The sequence below is a fragment of the Dipodomys spectabilis genome, unplaced genomic scaffold, assembly GCF_019054845.1.
Source record: "Dipodomys spectabilis isolate Male_0828 unplaced genomic scaffold, ASM1905484v1 ptg000015l, whole genome shotgun sequence".
Taxonomy (NCBI): domain Eukaryota; kingdom Metazoa; phylum Chordata; class Mammalia; order Rodentia; family Heteromyidae; genus Dipodomys; species Dipodomys spectabilis.
The window spans coordinates 3424110-3439818 of NW_024870692.1; the positions used below are offsets into that span (position 1 = coordinate 3424110).

At 41.9% G+C, this 15709-nt stretch overlaps 1 protein-coding gene across 3 annotated transcripts in view; it reads left to right on the forward strand.

The window, feature by feature from the left end:
- Chd7 (chromodomain helicase DNA binding protein 7) overlaps nucleotides 1-15709 on the forward strand; it is a 214988-nt gene that overhangs the window by 57734 nt on the left and 141545 nt on the right. For all 3 annotated transcript variants that reach the window (XM_042666031.1, XM_042666047.1, XM_042666039.1), the window contains exon 2: nucleotides 12044-13867. In XM_042666031.1, coding sequence (XP_042521965.1) covers nucleotides 12215-13867 — 1653 coding nt within the window. In that variant the 5' untranslated portion in view covers nucleotides 12044-12214. The remainder of the gene's footprint in view (nucleotides 1-12043; nucleotides 13868-15709) is intronic.

The following is a 15709-nucleotide window of genomic DNA, read 5'->3' on the forward strand; positions in this document are numbered from 1 at the left end:
AGTACTCTCTTTTCTAGGATACTGTAATTTATACATAGAATCTTCAAAACTGAGAAAATTTTTGTATTTAAACTTGTTGATATCACAAAAACGAGTGAGAGTAGCAATCTGAAGCCTTAGTAAACTCTGTGTTTTAAGACCGAGTCAATGTTCAATTCTCCCTCTCCTTCTCCTTCTCCTTCTCCCTCTCCCTCTCCCTCTCCCTCTCCCTCTCCCTCTCCCTCTCCCTCTCCCTCTCCCTCTCCCTCTCCCTCTCCCTCTCCCTCTTTCTCCCCCTCTCCTTCCTTCCCTCTCCCTCAAACCAGGCCTCATTTTGCTTGGCTAGCATTCATCATGGAGCTGAATCTTGAACCTCCCCCCCCCCCCCATTGACTGTGTGTGTGTGTGTGTGTGTGTATATGTGTGTGTGTGTGTGTGTCTCCACAGTGCCTTCTGAGGCTTGAACTCAGAGTCTAGGCACTGTCCCTTAGCATTTTTCACTCAGGGCTGGCATTCTACCATTTGAGCCATAGCTCTACTTCTGGCTTTGTGATGGTTAATTGAGTCCCATGGGCTTTCTTGCCCAAGCTAGTTTCAAACTTCAAACCTCAGATCTCAGCCTCCTGAATAGCTAGGATTAAGGGAGTGGGCCACTAGTAGCTGGCTGTGCACTGATAGTTTTTGAGATCGAGGCTTACTTCTTGCCTGTACCTGGACTGTGGCTGGACACTGTGATTCTCCTTTTTTTCTTTTTTCTTCTCTTTCTTTCTTTTTCACTGGCTCGCTCTCTGTGAGTGTGAGTGTGTGTGCTGGTTTGGGGGCTTGAACTCAGGGCATGGCCATTGTCTCTGAACTTTTTTTTTCCCCGCTCAAGGCTAGCACTCTACCACTTGAACCAAAGCTTCCACTTGAGATGGTGGTGGCTGCTGCTACTGCTGCTTCTGCTTCTTGTTATCCTTTCTTCCTTCTTTCCTTCCTTCCTTCCTTCCTTCCTTCCTTCCTTCCTTCCTTCCTTCCTTCCTTCCTTCCTTCCTTCCTTCCTTCTTTCCTTCCTCCCTCCCTCCCTCCCTCCCTCCCTCCCTCCCTCCCTCCCTCCCTTCCCTCCCTCCCTCCCTTCCTTCTTTCCTTCCTTTCTTCCCTTTCTCCTCCTCCTCTTCCTCTTTCTCCTCCTCCTCTTCTACTTCCTTTTCTTTCTCCTCCTTTTCCTCCTCCTGGTGATCAGAGTCTCATGGGCTTTTTTGCCTGAGCTAGCATGGAACTGAAATTTTTGAATCTCAGCCTTTTGAGTAGTTAGGATTATAGGCAAGAGCATTGGTGCCTAGCTGATTATCCCACTGTAGTTAGGATGGCAGGCATACACAACCATACCTAGCTTCTTTGTTGAGATGGAATCTCCTGTACTTTTCTACCGGAGCTTGCCTAGAAGCACAGTCTTCATCCTCTGGATCTCCCATGTAGGTGGCGTGGTAGACACATACCACTGTTCGCAGCAGTTGGTTGATAAGCTCTTTCACATGTATCTCTAGTCTGGCCTGAAACCATGATCCTTTTAACCTGAGCCTCCCAAGTAGCTAGGATTACAATAATGACTGACTGATTTTTTTTTTTAATGTATTTTTTGGGGGGAGGGGGCATGGTAGTAGTGGTGTCACCAAGGTTTGAATTCAAGACCTTGCACTTGCTAAGTAGGCATTCTCCACTTGAGACCTATTCCTCAGCCGCGTGCGTGCGAGCGTGCGTGTGTGTGCACGCGCGCGCGTGTGTGTGTGTGTGTGTGTGTGTGTGTGTGTGTGTGTGTATGTGTGTGTGTCCAGCCGTCCTGGGGCTTGAACTAATGGCCTGGGTACCGTCTGTGAGTGTCTTTTTCTCAAGGCTAGTAAGCTACAGCGCCACTTCTGGCTTTTTCTGAGTAGTTTATTAGAGATAAGAATCTCATGGACTTTCCTGCCTGGGCTGGCTTTGAACTTCGATCCTGAGATCTCAGCCTCCTTAGTAGCTAGGATTACAGGCGTGAGCTCCTGAGCTCCCTGCCCTTTTTATTTTGAATTTTTAGATGGGGTCTTAAGCTGGCATTGGACTGTAATTTTTGCACTTACTATGCCTTGTACATAGCTGGAATCTTAGGAGTATACCATCACACTGACTTGTTTGTTGAAAAGAGGTTTTGCTCACTTTTTGGCAGGGCTGGCATCAAACTGAGGTCCTCTTATCTTTGCTACTTCTTGTAGTCTCTTATTTGCCAACTTGAGATATATTTAAATATTAATTAATAATATAAATGCCACAGTAGGCATTATGATCTTGTCAAACTGAAATATAAATCTACCCGTGTAGTAGAATAACATCCTGAGATCATTAATGTCACACACTCATATAAAGTATTTAAAGTTAGAATTTGTCAGCTGGTTTTTAGGAGAATACATGAGATGAGTCCTGACATTATAGCCACTTGTAATGGTACAGAGTAAGTAGCATGGTGGTACAACTAAATTAAGAGGATTTGTTTAGAAGACTGTGGTAATCCTGACACTGGTAGCTTACTCCTGTAATTCTAGCTACTCACGAGGCTGAGATCTGAGGACTGTAGGTAAAAGCCAGTGTGGGCAGGAAAGTTGCTGACTCTTGTCTCCAGTTACCTACCACAAAGCCAGAAGTGAAGCTGTGATCAAGGGGTAATATTAGCCTTGAGCAACTGTTCAGGGACAGTGCTGAGCCCTGTGTTCAAGCCTCAGGATTGGTGGAAGTATGAGTGTTTCTCTCTCTCTCTCTCTCTCTCTCTCTCACACACACACACACACACACACACAGAGGATATATTGTAGTTTGTAAAATCAGATTTAGCTTATGACTTAATTCATTTAGAATATTATGAAAGCTGTTTCATGAAGTTAGCTTTCCCTGGAGCACACATGCTTTGCAGAAGGAAACCTGGATGATTGATGTGGAATTAGGAGAGAGGCCAGCTTAGGGCTGAGACTTCACTGTAGGCATAAGAAAACAAAAGTTAAATTTAGGGAGTTTGTGGATGAAAGTCTGTCTTTTATCATATGCTAATGTGAATGAAAACATTTATTTGGCCAAGAGAGAACATCCGGTGTGTTTAGCTGCATGAAATTGGCAGTTTTGGTTATGGTGACATTGTAGAATGTATTTGTATTTGTGGCAAATATGGGTATAGATAAAAATTTTCTAACTATGTTAAATGTTCAAATGATTATGAAGCATAGGTATGAAATTCTTATATAATACATATATAATCCCACATATATAATAAATATCTCCCAACCTTAATTCTTATTTGCCAAACATAATTTATTTGAACTAGTGATTTAATATTCCTTTTTTCAGTTGAAAATAATTAGTCTGTTCTTTTTGCTAGAGTACATATATGTGATGCAAAGGGAGCCTTATCTGTCATGAATAAACTTGCACACAAAGATAGGCAAGTGTCACAGGACACCAAGGACAGGGGTCACAAAGCAGGCTGGAGGGCTATCTAGGACTTATGGATGCCAGATGTCTGTTCTATGCCATAGTTCCTGCAAAAGAGAAATACACAAGAATAGTAGATTGAAGATTGCCATCACATTAGCAGTCAACATAACAATGCATATCCAGGCAGGTTGAGGAGATCTTTAGAATCTCCTTAGTGATTAATTTTAATAGAAATTATAGACAGAAGAAATAGCCAGATCAGATAGCTTGTGCCAACTGCAGAATGTACACCGGGGACATGGCTCCTAAAAGAGCTGTTTTTCAGCCCCTTAGCCTTGTGTCCTTGTTCCTCTTGGGTCCCCTGGTAGAGGGTTGCCTTGGGGTAGCTCCTTACTTGCATTTTCCTCTCACTTGTGTGTGTGTGTGTGTGTGTGTTTGCGTGTGTGTGCGCGCACGCCTATCTGATCTGTATATCTGTATCTGTGTCTGTAAAGAAGTCTAAAATGAGTGGCAAAGCATTTTCTAACGTGTTTTTCTTTTCTTTCTTTTTAAAAATGAAGCTAAAAAACATCAAGTTATTGGCCTTTAGGTACCAAATTAGTTTTATTTAAAATATTCCAGGATACTTTCCATATTAACATGAATGCTGGTGATTAGAAAAGTTTATAAAGCCTCTGTTAGTCTTCCATTAGTTTGTACTATAAAGGTCTGCCAGGTGGGTTGAAGTACATCTCTTAATTTCTTAAATTTTTTCCATTTACAGAATGAACCTGTCTCTTTATTTGCTTTTTCAAATCTCATGTATTAAATTCAGATTTAAGATAACATAAAGAAGTTGTAGAATGGACAAGTTTTATATGCACACACTTTATCTGTATACAGAATTGGCATAAATAGGTATGTATTGGGCATGGCATATATAAGCATAGAGATCAATGCCTGTTGGTCCTCATTTCTCTTCTGCTATGCATACAGAAGTGCTCCTCGTGTTATTACAATGTGTGCCCATCTATCATGAGGTCATGTTAAGTTGCACATGGGATGAATACTGTGCTGGAGAATCTGTGGACAGTAGTTCAGCCCTGTCTGGATTGGCTGCTTTCTCAGTGGGCTTAGTCTTTGAGCAGCTAGCTTAAGCGAGTGGAATTTGAAGGCTGAATTGCAAAGAATAAAGACGTTTCTCTGAAGGACATAATTTCCACTGTTCTTGTGCTTCAGTGGCAAAGCTTGTATGTGGGGCAATGCCTCTTTTACTATGTCAAAAAAAGTTTGTCCTGCAGATAATATTGCTAGCTGTTTCAGTAATTTCCTTGAAACACCAGCCCCAGCACAAATGTAGGGAAAATCTTCATCTGAAATGCAATTCAAAATATCAAAACTCCTCAAAGTTATGTAGAAATAACTGAAAGATTTCTGCAAGAAAGCTGTGAAATAGTATGTTGTGTAACATAGATATTGATGGTAACTGAAATTTTTTTGCTTTGCAAAAATGGACGTATTATTAGAAAATAAAGGATCTTTAAATGTCTGCTTTTTTAAAATGATTATAGACAAATCATTGTCATTAAGAGATACTCATCATTTGGATGAAAACAGTATTGTTTATTTGTCAGTCACAAAAGCCGAGAGTTCATTTTAGTTCTTTGAGACAAGTGTGAGATGTTCTGGCCTGAGGGCAGAACTTCCCAACTTCCACATGCAAGGGACCATGTAGAAAAAGAGCTGGAGATCTGAGATTCTGCTATTCTTAGCCACCTGTGGTATTGTCCCAGGATCCCACCCCAGTTCTAATGGCAAGGCTCTGGTCTCAGGGAGAAAGGCAGGGGAAGAAGCGTGTAAGTGCGCCTGGTGATTTTGTAGCTCTTGCCTGTTGTGTTGAGAGGCCTGGGGATAGGAATCATCTCCAGATAGGCAGTGTCAGGAGAACTGAGACCAAAAAAAAGGGCCAAGTTGCAGAGTGAGGGGAAGGAGGCAGAACAGGCACAGGTATGAAGTGAACACCAGGGTGGTGTTAGACAGAGGAAAGGAGTCTGTGGAAATTGAGAATGGAGGGGTTCATGGAGATGTGACTACAAAGTACCTCAGCCTCATTGGTGCGTTTGGCCTGTGTCCTGAAAAGTGTGGAAGGAAGTCCTGTAAGGACTTACTAGGGGTAAGGCATGGTGCAGTCTTGTTTCATCAGCAATGAAGACCTGACTCCCATCTGGGATAAAATGAGTGGGGAAGAGGAGGCAGACCTGTGAGATTTTTAGGAGTCAGAATAAGCAGGTTGGGTAACAGGGTGAATATACTTAATGAGTGAGGATCATTTATTTGCTAGTAAATAACCGCAGGAGGATGAGATAGCATCTATTTTGCTCAATGTTTTATATCAAGTGTCTGTTAAATGCCTTACTTCCTCAGAACAGACACTCATTCAGTACTTCTCAAAGGAACAATGGCAGGAAGAATTGTGGGTTACTTCCCATTTGGCTAGGTTGAAGGGAGGATGGACATACTACTACTATTTGAATGCGGACATAAAGCATAGTGGCAGTGCACAATATCAATCTAGATTATAGTTTTCCCTGCTAAAAGTGTGTCCTCTTTAATCAGTAGCACAAAACCAGAGGTGATGTAGTGTTAAGAAGGAAAATCTACACTGTAAAATCCATTCCTTTTTATAGTTTAGTTATTATTATAGGTATGGGAAGGGCAAGAACAGGTCTCACTTGCTAATAAGCTAAGGTACATCCCTAAATCAGTTTTATTTATTTTTATTAATTGATTAGTTTTTAACTGTTTTGGTGGAACTAGGGTTTAAACTTAGGGCTTTGTTCTTGCTAGGCAGGTCCTCTACCGCTTGAGCTCCTTCCCTTATTGCTCTGTTTTCAAATAGAGTCTCATTTTTTTTTTTTTTTTTTACATTTGCCTAGACTAGAATCCTTCTATTTTGTGCTTCCCACCATAGTAGATCAACAAGTACATACCACTGTGCCTTATTTTTCTTGAGATGGGATCTTGTGAATTTTTTCACCATAGCTGGTGGGAACTACAGAATCCTGTAGTTCCTGGTTCTTAGCTTTCCTTGTAACTGGGATGTGAGGCTGATGCCGCTGTGCCCATCTATTGGTATATATTATGAAATAGAAATCTATATTGAAAGAGGAGAAAACTTACAGGTTGGAAGCATAAAGTATGCTATTTGGAAAGAATATTATATTTTCATCACAAGGGATAATAGGGAAATTAAAAAGAATACTAATCTCTTAATGGAAGAAGTAGTTTTAATGGAAGTGGATTCCTACTATTTAATATGGACTATTTCTTTTTTTAAAAATAAAGTTTTATTTAAAGAACACAATCACAACTTACATATTGATTCAGCTGTTTTTGTGTATAACAGTACAATTGAATTTTTTATTAGTAAGTTTTTTTTATTGTGAAAATACCGTACAGAAGGGTTACAATTACATGAGCAAGGTAGTGAGTACATTTCTTATCAAACATTATTGCCTCCTTCTTTGTTTCCCCTTACCATCCCTGCCCTCCCATCTCTCCCACCCCCCTCCCCCACCCCAGTATGGACTATTTCTACAAAAATGACCTAAGAAGAAATATATAACACTATGCATTCTGTAAATGTGTATATCATATAATTTTAATAGCTGTCCATAGATTTGTTGTTTTTTTGCGGGGGGGGGGGGGGGTTCCGGTCGTGGAGCCAGAACTCTGGGCCTGGGCACTGTCCCTCAGCTCTTCAGCTCAAGGCTAGCGCTCTACCACTTGAGCCACAGAGCCACTTCCGGTTTTTTTCTTTTTGCTTATGTGGTGCTGAGGAATCGAACCCAGGGCCTCATGCATGCAAGGCAAGTGCTCTGAGCCACTTTCCCAGCCCCATAGATTTGTTTGTAATGATGGAGACATTCCTTGTATGTGCTAATAAGTAGTTACCAACAACACACAGCTATTGAGGCCTGAAATGTGGCTTGGGAGACCAAGAACCTGGAATTTAGATCCCATTTTGTTTCAATAAAATTAAATGGCAACATGTGGCTAGAGGCTGCTGGATTAGGCTCACCACCACAGTGTCTGCACTACAGAAGCACACAGCACTAATGAGGGAGAAAGTGTGGCTTGGGCCAAAGGGTTCTGGAAGGTTATCATTAGTTCTAGGAGGCAGATCTGGAACTTACTTGTGATGAACTGATGTTCTGATTTTGGTAACTTGGAGGTGTTTCCTGATTGGAGTACTTGTCAGTTCTTTCTCCTTGCCCTTTCTCAATTGGATGTTGGATGCTTGTTTGGAACTGAGAGATTGCTTGCTGTCTGCAAGATTTATAACCTGGCTGTGAAAGGACTTTCAGTATGAATGGAACTTAGCAGTGTGAGCCCTTTGTCTTTAGTGTGTCCACTATCAGCAATGGATCCCTTCCATGTCTTGATATGACTTGTTACCTTGGTGATTGAGAGGTCTCTTGATGGATTGTGCTGAAGGTGGTAGTGATGTACTGTTTTCCTACTTGCTAGATAGTCCCATGGAAATTCTGACACATGCTCAAGTTTTCAGTGCAGAATCCTTTCTACAATTATCTTCTATGTCTCAGGGTTTTTGGAAGTGAGTGAGAAGGATTTTGAAGAAAACCTAAAGTCAAGCTGTATAGCAGCACAATGGTCTTCAGCATGCAATAGCAAATATCCTATGACTCCATACTTGCCATATATTGGCTAAATATGAAAGTTTGCTTGAGATGGCATTTGCTTATGGAATTGGAGAAAAGTGGCTGAGCGATAGGAAATAGTTTATATTTGAAAGGTGTTTTGAATTTATCTCCTTAGTAGCTTTCCAGTCTACACTTGTGACATGAAATGAAATTAAAGCTCAGCTGCACAAGTGCTTTGAGACTAGCAGAGTGGTTAGGAATGGTTTTAAGTATTAGAAGGTCAGAATTAAACTGTACTCATAGAATTTTCCTGTCTGGGCTTTGAATCAAGTTTCTTAATCTCAGCCTCCTGAGTAGTGAGCCACCAGTACCCAGCTGCATTTGTCTATTTTTAATCCCAATAAAATTTACTCATCTTTCCAATTTGGTTCTCATATGTGTTTGACTCCTAAAAGTTTTATATTGTATAACTGAAAAAATTACAGATGGTTATATTTATTTTTTATTGTCATCATTTACTTGTATAGGAGATTATATTTTTAAAAATAAACTCTTTTGGGTGACAGAAACATTGTTTTATTGACTTACCCTTAACCAACATTGGCCTTTTACTGCCTTACCCTTTTTTTTTTAATCCATTTGTTGCTTTCACTTGGGATAATTGTCATTAGTATATTTTGCATAAGATTTGAAGACAACTTCAGTCTTTGTTGAGCAAAAATTAAAATGTCTCCATAATATTTACCAACTTGGCAATATGTGCAGTTAGTTGGTTTCATGGTGTCTCTGTATTGTTAATGGGTCTACGTACTTACTGTGCCCCAGACACATCTGCCTTGTTACTGTTCTTTAGTTCACATGTCATTCTTCATACATTGGGTGAAATGGAAATTATAATGTGTACTTTTTGGCTACTTTTAAATGTACCTACAAGTAAATGTAAAACTGTACATTGAATGGTGCTTCATCTAGGAATCAAAAATGTAGACACTGAATGTGGGGGGAGAAGTTTCAAAATACAGTTTTCAATAAATATCCTGTTGTTGGTCATGGGGCTTGAACTCAGGGCCTGGGTGCTGTTCCTGAGCTCTGCTCAAGGCCAGCAATCTACCACTTTGAGCTGTAGCTCTTCTTCTGGTTTTCTGGTGGTTAACTGGAGATGTAAGAGTCTTACAGACTTTCCTACCTTGGCTGGCTTTGAACCTTAATAGTCAGATCTCAGTCTCCTGAGTAGCTAGGGTTACAGGCATGAGCCACCAGTACCGGGCTTTAAATAAATAAGTTATGGAAAGAAAACTCATATGTTGCAGTTGTAACATGGGAAACTAGGTATTTAGATGGCTTTGATTAAATAAAAAATGCCTAAAATTATTTAATTTGATCAGCTCAAATCAGAAATATGAACTGCAGCTACTAGAAGTACTGCTGGCAGTCAGATCTAGAGGGTCAGGAAGGCAGTGGTGGCCTGGTGTGAGCCATGGCTGAGAACAGGCTGCAAAAGCCAAGTCTTTGAACTTCTAGGGTCCGAGTGTGGTCACACTTTTGGGAGGGACATGCTTACTTGGTACATGCCACATGAGCATTTTTCCATGCCCCTGAGAATGGACTTTGACAGGGAATGAGTTAAAAACTGAAAGGAGGAGGAGCAAAGGCAAGTGTCAGATATTTGGAGTGAGGACTGTCTGTGTCTTCCTAGTCCTGTGACAACAATGCCTTTCTCAACTTCTGTAGAGCCTTACGCTGATGATGTTCCTGCTGCTGCTTCTAGTTGTTTTTTTTTTTTTTCTGCCCTGGGACCCAGTGGGCCTACAGGAGTGGGGTACCAGGAGGCCAAAGCCATCTGCTTCCTCTGTGCTCCTTTTCTCCTGGAGCAGGCTTGGAGCCACTTTGAGACAGTGGCAGTTCCTCCCATGGCATTTGGTGGATCCAAGAGAATTAAGCCATTTTCCTATAAAGTAAGGTCTTTCAGGACATATAAGTAGACATTTCTTTCCTTAACCTAATGTGAAAGGTTATTTGGTAAGTGGTTAGTGGGGGTAGTCTGCATGGCTGATTGAAGCTATTATCAAGTGCATTCTAGTATTTATTTTCTTGAAAGTTAGAGTGAACCTTGAGTAAATGAAGACTGACTGCTTAAGCTTTTTAAGCATAAATTCAATTTATAAATATTTGTTGTATTTGGCAGTGGAGATTTCTGCTTCTCTTTATTTTGGATTGTTGTACAGGAAAGCAGTATGTTTTTAGCAAAACAGCTTTCGTGATTCTTGCCTGTCTGATGACCTCTGTATATGGAGAAAGTAGATCAGAAAATTCTTGGCAGTTAGTGGAGGAATGAGGTGACCTTTGGCTTTACCTGACAGCTGTCACCTGAAGACTACAGACCTGGAGACCCTTTCAGGTGTTATGTCTGTAGTCCTGACAGTGAGCAAGAATGCTGTTTACATTTTCTGTAAGCAGATTCTCCCCTTGTTAGGAATATGTTAGAATACAGTAAGTAGAAATGGAATATTTAATCTGCCTTCCCTGGAAGCCCTCAGCAGAATTGGTCGATCCACTTTTCCTTTCCCATATCCTTACAGAAGTGTGTCAGTAGAATTTATGCTGGAGATTGTTCATAGCGTCACTTTGAAAACTCATCTATAAGGTACAGTATTTTTTTTTCAACTAGGACAGTATCACACAATACTAATAAAAGAGAAAAAATGAATTAAATTCCACAGATGTTTAAGATTTCAGGCATTTTTCTTATGTGAACGAGTTCTTTATTTGGTTGTTGATTCAATTAGCACTCAGCAAAAACACTTCCTGTTTTGATTGTGGAAACATTCTTTAAATTGGTCATTCTAAGCTGACACCTACTCTGTTAGGAAGAGTTTGTTTAAAATGTTTAGCTGTAGTGTGTAGGGTGTGCTCCAATCACAAGCATTTAGGATGCTGACTGGGCCTGCCCACCTCTCTTCCCTCCTGCTCTGCCTGCCTTGTCCTACACAGGCTTTAGGTGGTGGTTAGACCTGCATGGATAGTTTGAACTTTATTTTGTTAAAATAACTTCATGTTTTCACTAGTTCTAGGAACCATTCTTGTTCTTCTAACAAGAATAAGTCCTCTACCAAGTGTCCTTCCAGGTCAGGTCAGGACCTGGTCAATCACCAGAGCCCAGCATGCATGCCTTTTGGTGAATAATGAGGCTGGTAGTTGGGCCCTTCTGCCATCAACACAGAACAGGAATGTTGTGGCCCAGAGCCATGAATGAAATTGGTCCTCTTGGAGAATGAATGCTTTTCTTGTAGTCTCTTTCTGAATCTTGTATATTCCTGCCATTAAGCATAATGAAATTATGAATTTATTATACTGTCCTCGAGCTTGCTTTTCAGCATCATTATGAGCGCTTTCTTGTTAGATGCCTCTGTTGCTATTACACAGTTATATGTGGGCTGTAAATATCTAATTTGTACGAAATGACTGATTTTGGTATTTGTATAATCCTCTAGTCAATTTAAGTTGAGCTTTTCACAGTCCCCAGTGCTGCTGCTGCTCATCTGATTACACTGCTCAGGGGAATAAGGTTAAGGGCGGCTGTTGGTAACCAGAGCATTTCCAGGGCTTTAGTTCAGCAGATGGGCTGCTTGGCTATATTCATACATCTGTTTGCCTGCTGTGGCAGCTGCTGCTGCTTCATGTTGTGTTCTTTTGTTCTGTTCCATCCAAGAATGGAATGCTAGGAAGTGTAGTGAATGGATTAATTTAAGGTTAAGGTTAGTGTTTTGCTTGCTTTCTAAGTAACCGATCATAATACTGCTTCTAGTAGAAGCTAATGAGTTTCTCTTAAAGTGAACTAGATTTATAAAATACAGCTCAGCAAGGGGGCTAGATTAGTATTATTGATGGAAACCAAATCAAATGCATAAAATACTGCCAGATTTATCATTTGTTCCTAATACTTTATTTTCTTCCTTTTTTCTCTCCCTACCATTCTCCCCTTCTAGGACCTACATCCAGACTTTGCCTGACACTGCAGGATCCAAGAGAATTAAGGAAATATGGAATGACATGAAGAAGATTAGTTAAGGATTATAGGCTTCGAGGACACACACCTCAGTGAAGTGAAGCACAGACAAGCTCCCAAGCTGTGGTTTGGAAGAGCCGCGTATTGGAAGATGGCAGATCCAGGAATGATGAGTCTTTTTGGCGAGGATGGGAATATCTTCAGCGAAGGCCTTGAAGGTCTTGGAGAATGTGGATACCCCGAAAACCCAGTAAATCCCATGGGTCAGCAGATGCCAATAGACCAGGGCTTTGCCTCTTTGCAGCCATCCCTTCATCATCCTTCCACAAATCAAAATCAAACCAAGTTGACCCATTTTGATCACTATAATCAGTATGAACAGAAGATGCATCTGATGGATCAGCCTAACAGAATGATGGGCAGTGCCCCTGGGAATGGACTGGCATCTCCACACTCACAGTATCACACCCCCCCTGTTCCCCAGGTGCCCCATGGTGGCAGTGGTGGTCAGATGGGAGTCTACCCCGGCATGCAGAATGAAAGGCACGGTCAATCTTTTGTGGACAGTGGCTCCATGTGGGGGCCCCGGGCTGTTCAGGTACCAGACCAGATACGAGCTCCCTACCAGCAACAGCAGCCACAGCCACCACAGCCAGCTCCATCGGGGCCACCAGCACAGGGCCACCCTCAGCACATGCAGCAGATGGGCAGCTATATGGCACGTGGGGATTTTTCCATGCAGCAGCATGGTCAGCCACAGCAGAGGATGAGCCAGTTTTCCCAAGGTCAAGAGGGCCTCAATCAAGGAAATCCTTTCATTGCCACCTCAGGACCTGGCCACTTGTCCCACGTGCCCCAACAGAGTCCCAGCATGGCCCCCTCCTTGCGTCACTCGGTGCAACAGTTCCATCACCACCCCCCTACTGCTCTCCATGGAGAATCTGTTGCCCACAGTCCCAGATTCTCCCCGAATCCTCCTCAACAAGGGGCTGTTAGGCCACAAACACTTACCTTTAGCTCTCGGAGCCAGACAGTCCCCTCTCCTACTATAAACAACTCAGGGCAGTATTCTCGATATCCTTACAGTAACCTAAATCAGGGATTAGTTAACAATACAGGGATGAATCAAAATTTAGGCCTTACAAATAATACCCCAATGAATCAGTCCGTACCAAGATACCCCAGTGCTGTAGGATTCCCATCAAGCAGTGGTCAAGGACTAATGCACCAGCAGCCCATCCACCCCAGTGGCTCACTTAACCAAATGAACACACAAACTATGCATCCTTCACAGCCTCAGGGAACTTACGCCTCTCCACCTCCCATGTCACCCATGAAAGCAATGAGTAATCCAGCAGGCACGCCTCCTCCACAAGTCAGGCCTGGAAGTGCTGGGATACCAATGGATGTTGGCAGTTATCCAAATATGCCCCACCCTCAGCCATCTCACCAGCCCCCTGGTGCCATGGGAATTGGACAGAGGAATATGGGCCCTAGAAACATGCAGCAGTCTCGTCCATTTATGGGCATGTCCTCAGCACCAAGGGAGTTGACAGGGCACATGAGACCAAATGGTTGTCCTGGTGTTGGCCTTGCAGATCCACAAGCAATCCAGGAACGACTGATGCCTGGCCAACAACATCCTGGCCAGCAGCCGTCTTTTCAGCAGTTGCCAACCTGTGCTCCACTGCAGGCCCACCCGGGTTTGCATCACCAGTCTTCACCTCCACACCCCCATCACCAGCCTTGGGCACAGCTCCACCCATCACCCCAGAACACCCCGCAGAAAGTGCCTGTGCATCAGGTAAGGGGGCCACAGAGCCTTCCTGTATGACAGTCAAATTTAGCCTGATTTTCCTTTAAACCTTGTGAAAAGCTGTTTCATTATGAACACTTTAATTTTATCTTGTAAGCTTTCTCAGAAACTCTTTTTTCCCTTTTGTTGCTCCCTTTATTTACTCACCTTTCCTTCCTTCCCTTCCTTCCCTTCCTCCCTTCCCTCCTTCCATCCCTCCACTCCATTATATGCCAAGGATGTAGATGTATTGTTAACTGAGACTAGGTCCCTGCCAGCAGGGAACTGGACAGTGGATACTCACCAAATGAATGTTTTTGTTTTCTTCTCTTTCTTCTTTGCTCATTTTTACTTCCCTTTTCTCTTTTAAGGAACACACTGAAACTTGATTTCCAGCAAAGTTTTATATATTTGTAGTAGACTCCTCCATCTTTTATGAATTTTTTTTCCTTAGGAAGGAAACTATAAAATTTTTATTTGTGTAATATTTATTTTACCAACTTGAGTGTCAATATGAATTTAAATTGTGACTGTAGGACCTCACAGTAAGTGATGGTTCAGTCTCAAAGAGATATGGATACTTAGCACCGAAGTAGTCGTCTTCCTGTTTTGAAAACAGAGTTTTAAAAATTATCTTTTACAATTTATAAGATAATAAATGTGTTTTAAACCCTAGCATTCACAACGACATCAGTTTGCTATAAATTTTGGTGATTATATCCTTGACCTGTAGAAAAGATACTAACATCCATATGTGCAGATATTCTGAGTCCCTGTTTCCCCCTCCCAAATATATTGCAGAATTGATTAAAGCTATTTTGGAGAGCACGGTAGGTTTTGGAGCTATAAAGCATAGTGCTTGTTTTTGATGAACTTATATCAATTTGGGAAAACATGATCTTTTTGTGAAGATATAGCATAAAAGACCATGCATAATTATGTGACAAGTATCCTGAGAAAGGAGATACCAGTGGGTGAGAATGCTTGAAATTTGACTGGGACTCACCCTGAGGAAGCGATCTTGGTGAGAATTTCATTTTGGTGGTTTGTTTGAGTGGTTTCCTGAACAAGGGCAGCTGGAAACAAAGCCACTGTCCAGGAAACAAAGCCACTTTAACATCTCCCTTGGAATTTAGGCTGAGGGAGTGAAGCTTAGGGATGGACCTGAAGCTGCTCTCAGTGTTCAGGCGTATTTGGTGATTATGAGAAGAGCTCTGAAATCAAGGACAGCCCAGTACCACAGGAAAGAGAACGAGCTGCTTGCAGAGAGTACAGTACTCTTGCTCCCTGGAAAAGTTTTTGCTAAGAAGGAATCTTTTTACAGTGGTGATGTTATAGACTTTCAAGCAGTCCGCAGGAGACATCCAGGAAATGGTTGTAGTCAGATGCCTGGGTGAGAATTGCTGCCCTCTGAGTTACAGGGGCACAGACACCTCCCCGGACATTTCTGAGGATGTATTGTACTCTGGCACTGAGCACTGAGCACTGGAAGGCCCGGTGTCCTGAGCTAGAGAAAGGGAGAACCTTCAGTGTGCTAGCCTCTGTTCCAGTGTCCCTTTAGAGACAATGTTGTAACTCTGAAGGGATGTAGACAAAGACGTTTGCAGTGTTTCTGTTATAAATGCAGTCTTGTTTGTCATTTTTTGTTTATGGTATTTGCCTTCTTAATTATTTTTCTTAATTATTTTTGTTGTTAGTAGGGTTTGAACTCAGAGCTTCATGCTTGTGCTCTACTACGTAAGCCATGCTTCCAGTCCTGTTTTTTGCTGGTTTTAAAAATAGGTTCTAAAGAACTTTTCAGCTCAGGATGGCCTCAAACTGTTACCGTGCTGCTCTCAGCCTCCTAGTGTA